General features: G+C 45.2%; 1 protein-coding gene across 1 annotated transcript; it reads left to right on the forward strand.

Moving 5' to 3' along the window:
* Window positions 1-44: 44 nt before the first annotated feature.
* On the forward strand, window positions 45-13831 carry chtopa (chromatin target of PRMT1a). The gene is made up of 6 exons (XM_072447313.1): window positions 45-192; window positions 361-446; window positions 1150-1300; window positions 4047-4215; window positions 5766-5912; window positions 13355-13831. The coding sequence occupies exons 2-6, from the start codon at window positions 382-384 to the stop codon at window positions 13549-13551; spliced, it is 729 nt and encodes a 242-aa protein (XP_072303414.1). The 5' UTR covers window positions 45-192; window positions 361-381; the 3' UTR covers window positions 13552-13831.
* The last annotated feature ends 916 nt before the right edge of the window (window positions 13832-14747 follow it).

Below are 14747 nucleotides of genomic sequence, written 5' to 3' on the forward strand. Positions count from 1 at the left end.
CGAAAATAGCACGTTTTCATTATTTCTTCAGCTTTTACCTCTGAAGACGCGGGTGACGCACAGCTGACCGTGTAAGCGCGTTAGAGCTGCTCACGGACCAAACGCAAGCAGTGCTAACGCGTCGGGCTAGCGTTAGCTAACGAGCCGCAGCTAACGAGCCGCAGCTGGGCCTTGCAGCAGAACATTTGGTGAGTCACATGTTTTCTTGAGTTGAGAGATCGTGTGCTGCTTGTCCACCTTTGAACACTGTATCGTTTACGTTGTTGTCATCATAAATGGTAATACATGGCACAGCTTGACGTGATTCGACTGTATCTGCTCTAAAGTTGTAATTTGTGTTGCTGTGTTTCTCCCCAGGAGCCAGAAGTGAAGCCTGTCAAAATGAGCGCCGCCTCCTCCCAAAAAGTAGTGTTGAAAAGCACAACCAAAGTGTCCCTGAACGAGCGGTGAGACGCGATGTCTGACATAAGCAAGCGAACCGTGGCCCTGCGCTGCACACGGCGCCGCTGCACACTTCAACACTGTTCAGATGGGTTCAGTTTTAGTTGACTATTTGTCTAGAGTTAAAAAAAAGCATGTTTTGTGTTAAAGGTGCAGGAACATGTGTGTGGTCATTTTGAAATGCACTGTTTGGGCCCACACCTCTGTTCTGGCACTTTCCTTCCCGGTGGGAAAAAAAATCAGCTTGAATAAGAATCCACTTAAAGCACACACAATGTCCTCCTCTCCTCTGACTTTGGTTTCCATGTCCCTTTGACAGAGTGCCCAGTCCGAGCATAGACGTGTCCAGGCGCTCCGCTCCTCATGCTCTCAGTGGGTGGAATGACTTGAGTCACGGTCTTTGCTGTAAGTGGCTGGGTCACCAAGCACCTCTCATGTCCTGGGCCTCTATGAACAAGAGGCACGTAAGGGGACCAATGTGCTTTCTATAACTTTCTTTTCTCTCTTGCCCTCCTGCCTATTGTTTTGATGTTGGTTCTATTTTAAAGGTTGCCATTGCAATTGGTAACTTAATTACATCACAAAGAATGTGTGCCAAGTGGAAGCTGAAAAGTGCTGCATCCATAAATTAAGACGTTGATGTGGAACCCTGCTTCCTGCACCCGTATGTCCTCCTTTTACTTCCTTTTTTTCCCTCCCAATTTTAAGCTTTACTAACATGCTGAAGAACAAGCAGCCCACTGCAGTAAACATTCGAGCCACCATGCAGCAACAACACATGGCAAGTGCTCGCAATCGCCGCCTTGCACAGCAAATGGAGAACCGCCCCTCAGTGCAAGCTGCTTTGAATCATAAACAGGTGAGTACTGACATCCTACAGTCCGTGTTCATTAATCTTATTTCACACCGCTTTACTAACAATATGCTTGGTCTGATTACTTAATTGTCTCTGTGGATACAGTGTGCATCAGAACAGATAATAAAGACTAACTCCTAAAAGGAAATCCTTTCTTTACATCAGAATCTGATCAGAAAGGTTTTATTGCTGATGAACAGAATTCACAAACATAGGAAATTGTCTTGGTGATTTGGTGCAGCTTAAAACAATGAATAAGTCAAAAGAGAAATAATTTAATCTACTATGGGATAAAATAACATTACAATGTATAAGAATAAAAAATAGGCTTAATATGTACACAAATTTACAGTTGAATTTACATATGTAGTGAAGAAAGTGAACAGTGAGTGATTAAATTATGGTTAAAGTGACTGTTTTAAAAAGTGTTCATGAGTCCAACAGCAGAGGCAAAGAAAACTGTTCTAGTGGCGTGAGGTTCTGGTCCGGATGGAGGGGCTCAAATGCTCCATGTCCAGGGTGAGAAGGGTCGGGTCTGTGATCCTCTGGGAACATGGCATCTCATGCAATTAGTTTATAATACAGATCAGTAGTAGAGAAAGCTTCAGTTGTAGTCATCTGGACTCAGTTTGAAAAAATAGACGTTTCGACTCTCATCCAAGAGTCATTGTCAATAAAAGAATTTAGGTCGAGAACTCCAATATTAATACTGTTCTGTGGTAAGACCCGCCCATTGGGCGGAGCCTTCCTGAAGTAGAAAGAGTTGTTTGTTTCAACAGAAACTCCCCCTTGTATCTACCGAGCCTATTCAGAATCTTAATGGGCTATTAGAATCCTCTTTGTCTTTGTGAGACCCTGGCTCAACCACCCTGAGGACCTGATTAACATCTAAATGTCCTTGTCCTGGTCCTCTACCTTTCCATGGGTTCAGTAACCCATTATAAATAACAGGAAGATTAAACCTTAGCCCTCCATTTCTGTTTAAAGAAGGTCTTTCTTTTTAACAAAAATAGTTTCCTTGACTCCTCTTTCAAACCATCTTTTCTCCTGCTTAAAACCTTCACCTCACCGTCTTCAAACGAGTGATTAGAGGCTTCAAGATGGAGATGCACGGCACTCTGAGGTCCTGAACTAGTATTTCTTCTGTGCTGATAAAGCCTCTTGTGTAGAGGCTGTTTCGTCTCACCTATGTAACGTTCTTTACAGCTTTCTTCACTGCATTGGATCGAATAAACTACATTGCTCTGTTTTTGAGTCAGCAACTTGTTCTTAGGATGAACCAGTTTTTGTCTTAAAGTGTTTCCTGGTTTAAAATAAACAGGGACTTCGTGTTGTCTAAAAATTCTCTGCAGTTTTTCCGACAGGCCAGAGACATAAGGGATAGAAACACCCTTCCTTCTCTGTTCAGTTTCCCTTTTGTCCTGCTTCTTGGTTCTCTTCACTCTGTTGAGAGCCCAAGCGGGGTAACCACAGGCTGAGAGGGCATTTCGGACATGTTTTTCCTCTTTCTTCTTGCCCTCTGAGCTGGTGGGCACACCTTGAGCTCTGTGTTGTAAGGTTCTGATCACCCCCAGCTTGTGCTGTAGTGGGTGGTTGGAGCCAAAGAGCAGATACTGGTCCGTGTGTGTAGGTTTCCTATATACTTCTATTTGGAGTTTCCCGTCCTCTCCTCTGATCGTGGAACAATCAAGAAAGGCCAAGCGATTCTCCTTAGCGTCTTCTCTTGTAAACCTGATATGTGGGTCCACAGCATTGATGTGATCAGAGAAGGTTTCCAGCTCTTGTTTCTTGATTGTTACAGAAGTATCATCGACATAGCGAAGCCACAGTTTTGGGGCTATGCCTGAGAATGAGGCCAGTGCCTTCTTCTCAAAGTGCTCCATGTACAGGTTGGCCACTATGGGAGAGACGGGCGAGCCCATGGCACAGCCATGAATCTGTCTGTAAAATTGTCCCCGGAATTGAAAGTAAGTGGTGTTCAGACAGATGTCCAACAGTTTACATATGTGTTCAGGTGTCAGTTTGGTCCTTTCCTGTAGGGTGGTGTCTTCCTGCAGTCTGATCCTCACTGCTGCTACTGCATCAGAGGTCGGGATGCAGGTGAACAGGGACACAACATCATATGAAACCATGAGGTCATCTGGGTCCAGTTGGAGATGTTTCACTTTATCCACAAAGTTGTGCGTGTTTTCCACATGATGTTCCGAATTCCCCACAAGCGGAGCCAATATAGTTGTTAAATGCTTGGCCACATTGTAAGTGATGGAATCTGTGCTGCACACTATGGGTCTGAGTGGAACATCCTTTTTGTGTATTTTTGGAAGGCCATAAATGCAAGGCATGGCTTCACCAGGATACAGTCTGTAATACAGAGGCCGGTCTATTTTTTCAAACTGAGTCCAGATGACTACAACTGAAGCTTTTTCTACTATGGAACACGCCTGGACGAATGAGGGATTACACCGACAATACAGATCAGTGTTGTATTTGAGAATGCTTACAATTTAAAGCACTAAAGTGTACCATAACCTTAATTAGATTTTTATATGCACATTCAAAGTCTTAAAGGTTCCGTTGGGTTGAGAAAAGGATGTTTTCTTGAATTGCATGTAAATGGTGCAAGAAAAGGGGATTCCGCTGCTGCCCTGGTGACTTTAAAATGTCTCAGACATGCTACAAGCTATAAATCTATTTAAACCTCATGACAATGAAGAAATGTTACATTTGATCAAACACTGAATGTGCTCAGAGCTTGAAACAGCGGCTGGGAAAGGGCAACATCCAGGCGCGCCTGGGCAGGCCAATAGGACTGATGAGAGGAGCAGTAGGAGGCCGAGGACTGCGAGGGATTGGACGAAGCATGGGCCGGGGGCGTGGCCGAGGAGGACCTGTGCTCAGAGGAGCTCTATCTCTCAGAGGTAATTTAAATAAACCTACAAACTTCCAAGCTTTGTTAAAATATTGAGAGAAATCGGGTAACTGCTTTTCACCTCCCGTGCACCTCATCCATAAGTAAAACAAACACTTGTAATCTGACACTGCGTCTGTGTCAGATTTCGGGTAGCAGCATTGTAACAATGTGTTTGAATCCTAAGTGTTAGAGAGGCCCTTGTGCAGGCAGGAAGGCGCTTGGGTCCTGGCATGTTCGCTGCTGCCTTGCTGTTTTCTCTTCTGCACAGTGAGCATCAGCAGCCGTGGCACAGTTGCTGCCTTTGCTCCGTGATCACTTGTGAAGCCAAACACGCAGCAAGAAAATCTATATAGAGACAAGCAGGTGGCGGACCTTTAAGAAATTATGTTTTTGTGGTGTGTGTAATCCTTTTGTCATATTTTTAGGTTGTGTCATGAGGCAAGGCACGTTTATTTGTAGAGCACAATTCGTACACAAGGCAATTCAAAGTGTTTCACACAACAGGAAGAAATTCATTAAAATCACATGATAAATGAAGACAAAAGAAAAGAGTGCAAATAAAACACTGTCAGTCATATGCAAAGATAAACAACAGCTACATAAAACTAAAACGCAGATTCCCCATGTTAAGTCCTGACTCTGGCACCAGCAGGAGGCCGGTCCATGTTTAGTCCTGACTCTGGCACCAGCAGGAGGCCGGTCCATGTTTAGTCCTGACTCTGGCACCAGCAGGAGGCCGGTCCATGTTTAGTCCTGACTCTGGCACCAGCAGGAGGCCGGTCCATGTTTAGTCCTGACTCTGGCACCAGCAGGAGGCCGGTCCATGTTTAGTCCTGACTCTGGGCACCAGCAGGAGGCCGGCCCCTGAGGTCCTCAGAGTCCGAGATGGTTCATATGGCACTAACACGTCTGACATGTACTTTGGTGCTAGGCCATGGAGAGACTTGTAAAAAAGCAGAGCTGCTTTAAAGTCTCTTCTCTGAGCCACAGGGGGCAGTGCAGAGACCTGAGAACAGGACTAATGTGATGGTACTTCCTGGTTCTAGTCAGGACTAATGTGATGGTACTTCCTGGTTCTAGTCAGGACTAATGTGATGGTACTTCCTGGTTCTAGTCAGGACCCGAGCAGCAGCGTTCTGGATGTACTGCAGCTGTTTTACAGCTCGTTTGGAGAGACCAGTGAGCGGCCGTTACAGTCTAATCTACTGGAGACTAGTGTATGGTTTAGACACTATACGTTTGTCTGCAATGTTTTTAGACTGTAAAAAGCTGCTGTTGTTTTGACATGGCTGTTAAAGTCTTAGTGCAGTATTACCCCCGGATTTCTACTAAATCTTTATTTGTAGGTTTTAGAGTGAGAGACTGGAGGTGACTGCTAACACTTGCTCTTTTTGTGGGCCAAAGACAATTTCAGTTTAGCTGGAGAAAGTTGATTTGCGTCCACACACTGATCTGTTGGATGCAGTAATGGTGACTACAGGGGCTAAAGTGGGGCTAAAGAAGTGACGGGGAGATTTTTTAGTCAATTAACTATTTTGTGCTTTATACCTTGCTCAGGCAAACGTATGGGTGGAGGTCCGCCTATGCGAGGGCGAGGAGGTGCAGGAAGAGTGGCCATGAGGAGAGGAGGTCGTCAGCGCGGAGGGATGCCAGGACGTGGAGGTGTCCTGTCCAGAGGAGCAGTTCGGGGAGGTGCAGTCAGAGGTAACATCTTCTCCCTCAGACTACCGTTCTTTTCGGACTTTAAGCCATTACTTTTTTCCCCCACGCTTTGAACCCTGCTGCTCATACAGCGGTTTGTCTAATTTATAGATTTTTACTGGCTAACGGCCACCGGGGGAAGTGCAAGCATTTGACGCACTGTAGGAGTAGACGACAGTGGACAGTGGTCACTGTCCAGGGGACACGTCATGTTTTCTAAACCTTAAGCTTCAAAACGCTGTGTTTCATTACAATCAGAGAAATGAGTCTAATTAGGAAGTGAATCTAGACGCGGCTGACTTGCAAAGACACACGAAGAGCGTTGATCTGCGATATATGGCGGTCTGTAGTTTAGAACTTGCTGCATTGAAATGAGACTTTCTTGGCCACATCTGACTCATGGGAATCTGTGGATCACTACCGTGGAACATTCTGTGTATATATCTCCTGTTACAATGTAACACTCGCTAAGCACAAGCTCAGGAGCAGACGATCCAGATGTGAAGACAGACACAGATAAATCGGCTCACACAGAGTCAACAAGGACGGAGGTGAAAGTAGGAACAGCTCAGATGTGTTCTTTGTATGTTAAACTTAAAATAATGTTTTTATTTCAATCCAACTCTTATTCACTGAGAAATGAGTCTAAATTGTCCCGGACCGCAAGTGCACCGCGAGAACCCCGGTGCAAAAGACAACCGGTGCTATATTTACGTGTAATATCTCATGTTCCAACATGGGCACCTGTGGTTTATTGACGGGTGCGGCCCGTATATGTACAATTTTAAAATTTTCTTTGGTTAATTTCGTACATTTCAGGAGCGCTGTATAGTACGGTATATTACCGTGAATTTGGATTCATCTCCCTCCAGATGTCAGTCAGTCCTATAGTTTACTATAGGACTATAGGAACTTCTTTATTGTTCTTCCAGTGGTTTATTATCAGGTCCATAATATCAGTATATAAGGTGATATTACTCCTTGGTGGAGCATACACATTCAGCAGAGTAAAAACCTTAACATTAATAGTTCCTTTTAACCAGTACATATCTGCCGTCTTTGTCTTTATATTCGAAACAAAAGCTATTCGATTTGAGATCAATACGGCAACTCCCGTCTGTGTTTGCCGCCGTATGATGAATAGAACAATTTTTCAAAGCATATTGAACCCAAACGAGAACGTTAAAGGATGCAACTTGTAAAACTTCCGATGCCATTGGATTGATCGTATTGATTTTGCCATTGATAATTTCCAAATGTTTTAATCCAGCCCGAAAAACATTTATTTATATTAATTTCTGATGGACATATGGCATTTTTATTCCCACTGTCCATTACAGCAGGCGCCCCTCCCCTGCGCGGCTGTGTTTGCTGCAGGTGCAGGGTCAACATGTGCAGGGTCAACATGTGCAGGGTCAACATGTGCAGGGTCAACATGTGCAGGGTCAACATGTGCAGGGTCAACATGTGCAGGGTCAACATGTGCAGGGTCAACATGTGCAGAGGAACAGTCAAAGCAGACATTTAATCAACATTAAGAATCAGAAAAGGATTATTGCCAATGAACGGAATTCACAAACGTAGGAACTTGTCTTGGTGATTTGGTGCAATGTAAAACGAACAATGATAAAATAACCAAGTCAAAAAGAGAATTAAATCTGCTATGGGATAAAAATAACAATGGGCTATAAGATAAAAAATAAAAATAGGCTTACTATGTACACAAATTTACAGGTGAATTTGCATATGTAGTGCAGAAAATGAACAGTGCAGTGGATGATTTAAATGATCGTTAAAGTGACTGTGTTTAAGAAGTGTTCATGAGGGAAAAACTGTTCTTATGGCGGGAGGTTCTGGTCCGGATGGGCTGTCGCAAGGACATTCACAAGCCTCAGAATGACCATTGTAATGGCGTCTTTCCTCTTGATTTTAGTGACCACTGTCCTATTGGGTGTGTGCGGAACATAATCTATTAAATCCAAATCGAGTATAACTGTTAAAGGGTCCAATAAGCATTTTAATGAACAAGCATTTTTGTCTAATCTGTGTATATATAGTGACGTTAGTTTTACTTTTATTCCAGAACCCAACACAGCGCTGGACCTTTTTCATTAAAACATTGAATGATACAACTGATAAAAGAGTCAAAAAATAAAATAATCCCTTGTTTTGTCCAGTTATCGCTCCATTCTCAAACGTGACAAAGCCTGTGCAGAAGCCAGGCAACTAAATCAGCAAATTGGCTACAGTTTTGTCAAAAGAGCAACTTCCGGCGCTGGCTGCTGCGTTACAACGTCCTCCCCTTTTTCCTAACTTTTCTTAACTTTCTATGCCCTTTTCATTTTATTTTTGGAAATATTTTACATACATCCACTTGCCGGATGTGTACAAACCGACACGCGTTGATTTGGACTTATTCGGCTGGATTATTGTGTTTTTTTCTTCTTGTCGCGGCCATGTGTGTGGGACCCTCCCCCGGCGTGTATTCTATGGAGCAGCTCCTTGCGCTGCACGGCACCGGAGCCGTGTCTCTTTTTCCCGGGAGAGATTTTGAGAAAGACACGGAGGGGCAGGCGCGCTGGTGCCGAAGTAAGGGAGAAGAGCCGCTTCAGACCCGCGGTACCGAAGGTCGTCATGGGAAACGTGCGGTCCCTTCAAAATAAGACAGCGGAGCTGGCAAGTCTTATAAAATACGAACGGGATTACAGGGACTGTAGCATCATTTTGCTCAGAGACCTGGCTAACCCCAGAAATCCCGGATCATACTGTTGCTTTGGACCATTTTGATCTCCTGCGCGCAGACAGAACAAAGGAGAGTGCTAAGAGAAGAGGAGGAGGCCTCGCGATGTTTGTTCATGAGAGGTGGTGTAGATCAAGCCACATCAGTCAGAGAACAACTGTGTAACAGAGATATTGAACTGTTAGCCGTTAGCATGAGGCCATATTATCTGCCCCGGGAGTTCTCACATGTCATTGTAATGGCAGTGTATGTAGCCCCGTCTGCTAACGCTGACAATGCCTGTGAAGCACTGTTCTCCATCACAAGCAGACTGCAAAACAAACACCCTCAGGCTCTCTTCCTCATCTCCGGTGACTGTAACCACGCTTCTCCCTCTTCTGTCCTGCCAACATACACCCAGTATGTTAGCTGTCCCACCAGAGGCGATAAAACACTGGATTTATTCTTTGCCAACACCAAGGAGGCTTATTCCTCCTCCCCCCTCCCTCCCTTTGGCAGCTCGGACCACACCCTTGTACATCTGAGGCCTGTGTATGAACCCATCGTGCGCAGGCAGCCTGTGGTGTCCCGTGAGGTGAGGATGTGGTCTGCTGAGAGCGAGGAGGCTCTGAGGGACTGCTTCAGCACCACTGTCTGGACTGAGCTTTATGACCCACATGGGGAGGACATCAACACCATCACTGAGTGCATCACGGACTACATCAACTTCTGTTTTGAGAACATTGTTCCCTCCCGGACGGTGCGGTGTTTTCCAAACAATAAGCCATGGATTAACCGTGAACTGAAGGCTCTGCTGAAGGAGAAGAAGAGAGCCTTCAGGTCAGGGAACAAGGAGGAGCTGAGGACTGTGCAGAAGGAGCTGAGGAGGAAAATCAGGCAGGCTGAGGCCGGCTACAAGAGGAGGATGGAGGAGCAGCTGCAGCAGAAGAACATTCAGGGAGTGTGGAGGAGCCTGAAAACCATCTCGGGCTTCAAAATCCCCCCTGCCCAGACAGAGGGGGATCTACAGTGGGTGAATTATTTAAATGCTCACTTCTTGAGATTTGATTGATCACCCGCCTCTCCCCCTGCACAGCTGCATGCTCCCTCTTCCACAGCTGGACAATGCCCTGCATCTGTTCCTCTTCGCTTCTCTGCCCCGGACCATCAGCTCCCCACTTCGCCTGGACTCACCCATCCCCCCAGCACACAGTCCCCCTGCCAACCACTGACTCTCACAGCAGCACAGGTGAGGAGTGAGCTGAAGAGGATTAAAGTGAGGAAGGCAGCAGGACCTGATGGCATCAGCCCCAGGCTCATTAAGTCCTGTGCAGATGAACTGTGTGGAGTTATGGAGCATGTCTTCAACATGAGCCTGAAGCTGAGGGTGGTACCACAGGTCTGAAGACCTCCTGTCTGGTACCTGTGCCTAAGACACTGTGCGCCAAAGACTTCAACAGCTTCAGGCCGGTGGCTCTCACGTCCCACCTGATGAAGACACTGGAGCGGCTGGTCCTGGACCACCTCCGCTCCACCGTGAGCTCAGCCATGGACCCGCTGCAGTTCGCATACCGACCTGGCATCGGAGTGGAGGACGCCGTCATCTCCCTGCTGCACCGCTCTCTCTCTCACCTGGAAAAGCCTGGCAGCTCTGTGAGGATCCTGTTCTTTCATCTCTCCAGCGCCTTCAACACCATCAGCTCCCTAGGGACAAGCTGGAGACGGCTGGTGTGGAGTATGACCTGGCAGAGTGGATCCTGGACTACCTCACGGACCGACCCAAGTTTGTAAGAGCACGGGACTGTGTGTCTGACACTCGGACCTGCAGTGTGGGGGGGGCCCAGGGCACTGTCCTCGTGCCCTTTCTCTTCACCCTCTACACTGCAGACCTCAGACACGACACAGACAGCTGTGTCCTGCAGAAGTTCTCTGACGACTCTGCCATCATCGGACTCATCACTGACGACAATGACGCGGAGTACAGAGGACTGGAGCAGGACTTGGTGGACTGGTGTCAGCGGAACCTCATCAACGCGGGGAAGACCAAGGAGATGGTGGTGGATTTCCACAGACGCCACCCCACTGCCCCCTCACCAGTGAACATCCATGGACGGGACATTGAGAGGTGGTGTTCTTTTGAACCACAAACTGGACTGGACTCATAACACAGACTGTACAGGAAGAGCCAGAGTCGGCTTTACCTCCTGAGGAGACTCAGGTCTTTTGGAGTGACAGGGCCACTCCTGAAGACCTTCTACGACTTTGTTTTGCATCAACTCCTGTAGGTGTGGTCTGCTGGAGCAGCAGCATCAGAGAGGGAGAGGAAGAAGCTGGACTCGGTGCAGGAGGTGGGGGACAGAAGGGTCCTGGCTAAACTCACATCTTTGCTTTACCATGAGTCTCACCCCCTGCAGGACACTCTGTCCGCTCTGGAGAGCAGCTTCAGTGACAGACTGATCCACCCTCGCTGTGTGAAGGAAAGGTTTCGCAGGTCTTTCCTTCCTGCTGCTGTCAGACTTTATAACAAACACTGCCCTGAACACTCGCAATACTGATGTTACCATGTGCAATACCATCATATTCATGTGCAATACTGAATTGACCATGTACAATACCTGTAAATAAGTGTTCTATTTTGTTTATTATTCGGTTTTACTTACTAATAGTATTACCTAGTCTTGTGCTAGCTATTTTTTATTTTTTTCTCATCTTTTTTTATTTATCTTTCCCCCCTCCATTCCCTATTAAGAGGAGTTTTGTTAAGAGTTTTTTGTTTTGTTCATAAGAGTTCTTCTATTTAGAGTGTGCTTTTGAAACTTCCTATAATCTGTCCTTTACTCCTGTTTCTACTGCAGTGGAACAACGAAATTTCCCCTTGTGTGACATTAAAGGATTATCTTAATTTATAAGCACAAATGTTTCTACGGTACATAAAGCCCAAACATGTCACTACGTCAATACTTTCACTGAATCACAAGGCAATGCTGCAAACTTTAGGCAAACGATTAAAGTCTTATTGCAATAATCAACTCCCTCTTTACCAAATGAAATGATCAATGATTCAATCTGCATGACGAGCCCTTTACACAGTATAAAGTATTATGTTGCGCTCTAAAGATCCAACAAATCCACTGGAGCTGACGCCTTCGACTCTAGGTTGCTTTTGTTATCAGCCCCACTAATAGTAAATAGTTTAACTCGTGTTTTTAAGCTCACAATTCAAACTGGAAGAATCCCATTACTATGAAAAACTGCTTTTGTTCATCCCTTTTGCACAAAGGAGACCAGAAAAAATTATTAGAAACATTTATGTCCAATCTCAAAAGTATCCTGCCCTAACAAAACTCTTGGAGAAACTAAACCAGGTGGGTGCTTTCTTAAAGGTGGTATGGATGATTTTTTAGCAATTTTTTTATCATATTTCCTCGTGGCGTGGATAAATCATTTGTCCTGCCACGTATCAATCGTAAAACGCACCTATCGCTCACCTGCAGCCGCGTGCGGTTCCTCCTCACGTTTCCGCGTGCCTAAGCGCATGGATCTATCATAATATAGTTCCCTCAGTGTACAGGGCAAAATGCAGACGGAGAAAAACAGTTCGAGCTGACGCAGAAGTGGACAGAAATTTACGGTAGATGAGCGATGCGCTCCGTTGCGCTAATAAACAAACGCACGTGTGTGTTTTAGCAGTCCACACGGAGTGGCATGTGCACTTCCGCCTGCGTTTTCAAATCGCCGAAAAATCGTCCATACCGCCTTAAAAGTTTGAGTTTTCGTTGATTTTGAGAAATCGGCTACTGTTAATCCATTTTTTTTTTTTTAAATGCTCCTGTTCTTTCCGAGAGGCTGCATACTATCATGCTACAGCTCCGCTGCTACACGTGCGTTTGTTTATTAGTGCGACCGCATCTCTCGTCTGTCGGCCCAAGCCATTTTTGTACTTCGCGGTTTCAAAGTGTGGAGCTACACTGAAGTAACTCGCCGCTAGCTTTGCTATACACACAGTGGCATATCAACCACGCATGTGCAGCCAGGGGAACGTGCCGATATCGTGTGAACAAGCCAGAACCAGGCTGCAGGTGTGCACTAGCACGCAGGGAATGATTGACATGTGAGAGAACTACTAAGCTGTCCACACCACGAGGAAATGAGACTGATTGGTCGCCAAAAATCCTCTATTCAACCTTTTAACCACATTTTAAATTGCATAGTACTATCACAGCTGCAACCAAAGTTATTGAAGATATTGTTATTGCATTGGACGTTCATGAAGAATGTGGCGCTGTTTAAATCAAAGGCCTTTGATTCTGTGGATCATTCTATTCTCTTGGATCGTCTGGATGCTTTTGGGTTGGATACAAATTCTAAAAAATGGTTTGTAGATTACCTCACAAATGGAGCTTAAGCTGTTTCTGCTGATTGCTTTATATCTTAAATTAAATTTATGCCTGTTCCTAACCTTTCAAGGAGTGCCTGTGGACGATTGTATAACTCTGAATGTTTCATGTACATGAAATTAGGGTGAGAATATATATTTGACACACTCTTGCATGAATGAGATCCCTGCTCCTCCGTCATCCCTCAATCTCATTTTAAATGTTGGACAATGTCAAAAATAATGATTATAATTTTTTTTTGTGTCATAAAGACCTGGTGAAATGCCAGGAGTGTAATGTAATTTGACCCTGTTGTAATGGAATAATGTACAAGTGGTGTGTGTTTTCAGGTCGCGGGGCCTTGAGGGGCCGAGGTGGTTTTGTAGGCCGCGGGGGGAGAGGAAGAGGCCGTGGCTTGGGCCGCCCCGAAGTGACCAGGGAACAGTTGGACAACCAACTGGACGCCTACATGTCAAAGACCAAGGGCCACCTGGACGCGGAGCTGGATGCGTACATGGCGCAGGCAGACCCTGATGCCATGGAGTGACCGGAGCTGGGCCACAATGTTGGTTGCCATGTTTTTGTTTTTTTGCATTACTCCTGCTTCTCGATGTATTTATTTTTGTTTAACTGGACAAAGTCGAAGCTTAAGTTGTCTGTTTTGTACTCAAAATATGTAATGTTTACTTTGTAGGTTCCAATTAGCCAATTTTTTAAAAGAAATTGTCATGTTTTCATGAAATTATGCAGTTTTAAGAATTTTTTAAGATGACCCTTTTTTAAAAATGCATTCAGAGGAAAAAAAATAAACTGATATTTCCTTACTAGTCTGAGAGCCAGTCCCCTGCTATGTCATTTCCCCCTACATTTCTCTTACTATTATTTTTAGTACAGTAAACCTCAGGCCATTACAAGCTCAGTTGTTTTGATTCAACTCGGCCCCATTTGGTCCCGGGACCCCCAAAAACTTTGGACCAAGGAATTTTTTGAGTGAGTAAAAAGTGGTGCTCTTTGTTCAGAAAACACAGCAATATAACATTAGAGGGGTTTATGCATACCACTCTCCAATTAGACCCTTTCTTGCCCAAAAGGGAATTCTCATGGAAAAGTCCTTCACGATTACATACACAACCCCAAAATAAGCTCTGTGCCAAAAACTCCCAAACTGATCCATATAAATTCATTTGTCCACAAAAGCCTATGGGAGAAAATCATTTCAGGGAAATAATTTCATGGGTTCGATTCCCGGATCAGACCAACATCACATGATCTCTCTGGGTGGAGTCTGCATGTTCTCCCCGTGTTACTGTGGGTTCTCTCCGTGTTCTCCCACCGTCCAAACACATGCATGTGTCAGGCAAGATTGGTGACTCTAAAATTGGTCCTAATGAATGTGAGGGTGAATGTTTGTTATGTCTGTGTTGGGCCTGCAACGAGTTGCCCACTGTCCAGGATGTACCCCGCCTAAGGCCTGAAGTCACTGGGATAGGCTCCAGTCATCCGCGACCTCGAAAGGGAACAAGCGGGTATTTCCATCCATCCATGGATGGAAATAATTTAACATACCGGTTACCTTCATGGATTTACTTAACCTGGCACAGATGCTGCATTTAATTAAAAAAAAATGAAGATCTTGGCCCATTGACTTTGTTGGACAGAACAGTGAAATGAGTGAGACTGTAGGACGTAGCAGAAAATGTCCTGTCAGATGTTAGACAGATTATACTTTTATTAGAATCTTTT

This window comes from Eucyclogobius newberryi, unplaced genomic scaffold (assembly GCF_026437365.1).
Source record: "Eucyclogobius newberryi isolate DKJ021-1_F unplaced genomic scaffold, fEucNew1.0.hap1 SCAF_16, whole genome shotgun sequence".
NCBI classification, from domain to species: Eukaryota; Metazoa; Chordata; class Actinopteri; order Gobiiformes; family Gobiidae; genus Eucyclogobius; species Eucyclogobius newberryi.

What these genes read in the sequence shown, in the direction of transcription:
- chtopa (XM_072447313.1), top strand. Translation starts at nt 382, where the DNA reads ATGAGCGCCGCCTCCTCCCAAAAAGTAGTGTTGAAAAGCACAACCAAA. An exon ending in AGGAGCTCTATCTCTCAGAG is followed by an intron (nt 4,216 to 5,765) that starts GTAATTTAAATA and finishes TACCTTGCTCAG; the next exon opens with GCAAACGTATGGGTGGAGGT. An exon ending in TCGGGGAGGTGCAGTCAGAG is followed by an intron (nt 5,913 to 13,354) that starts GTAACATCTTCT and finishes GTGTGTTTTCAG; the next exon opens with GTCGCGGGGCCTTGAGGGGC.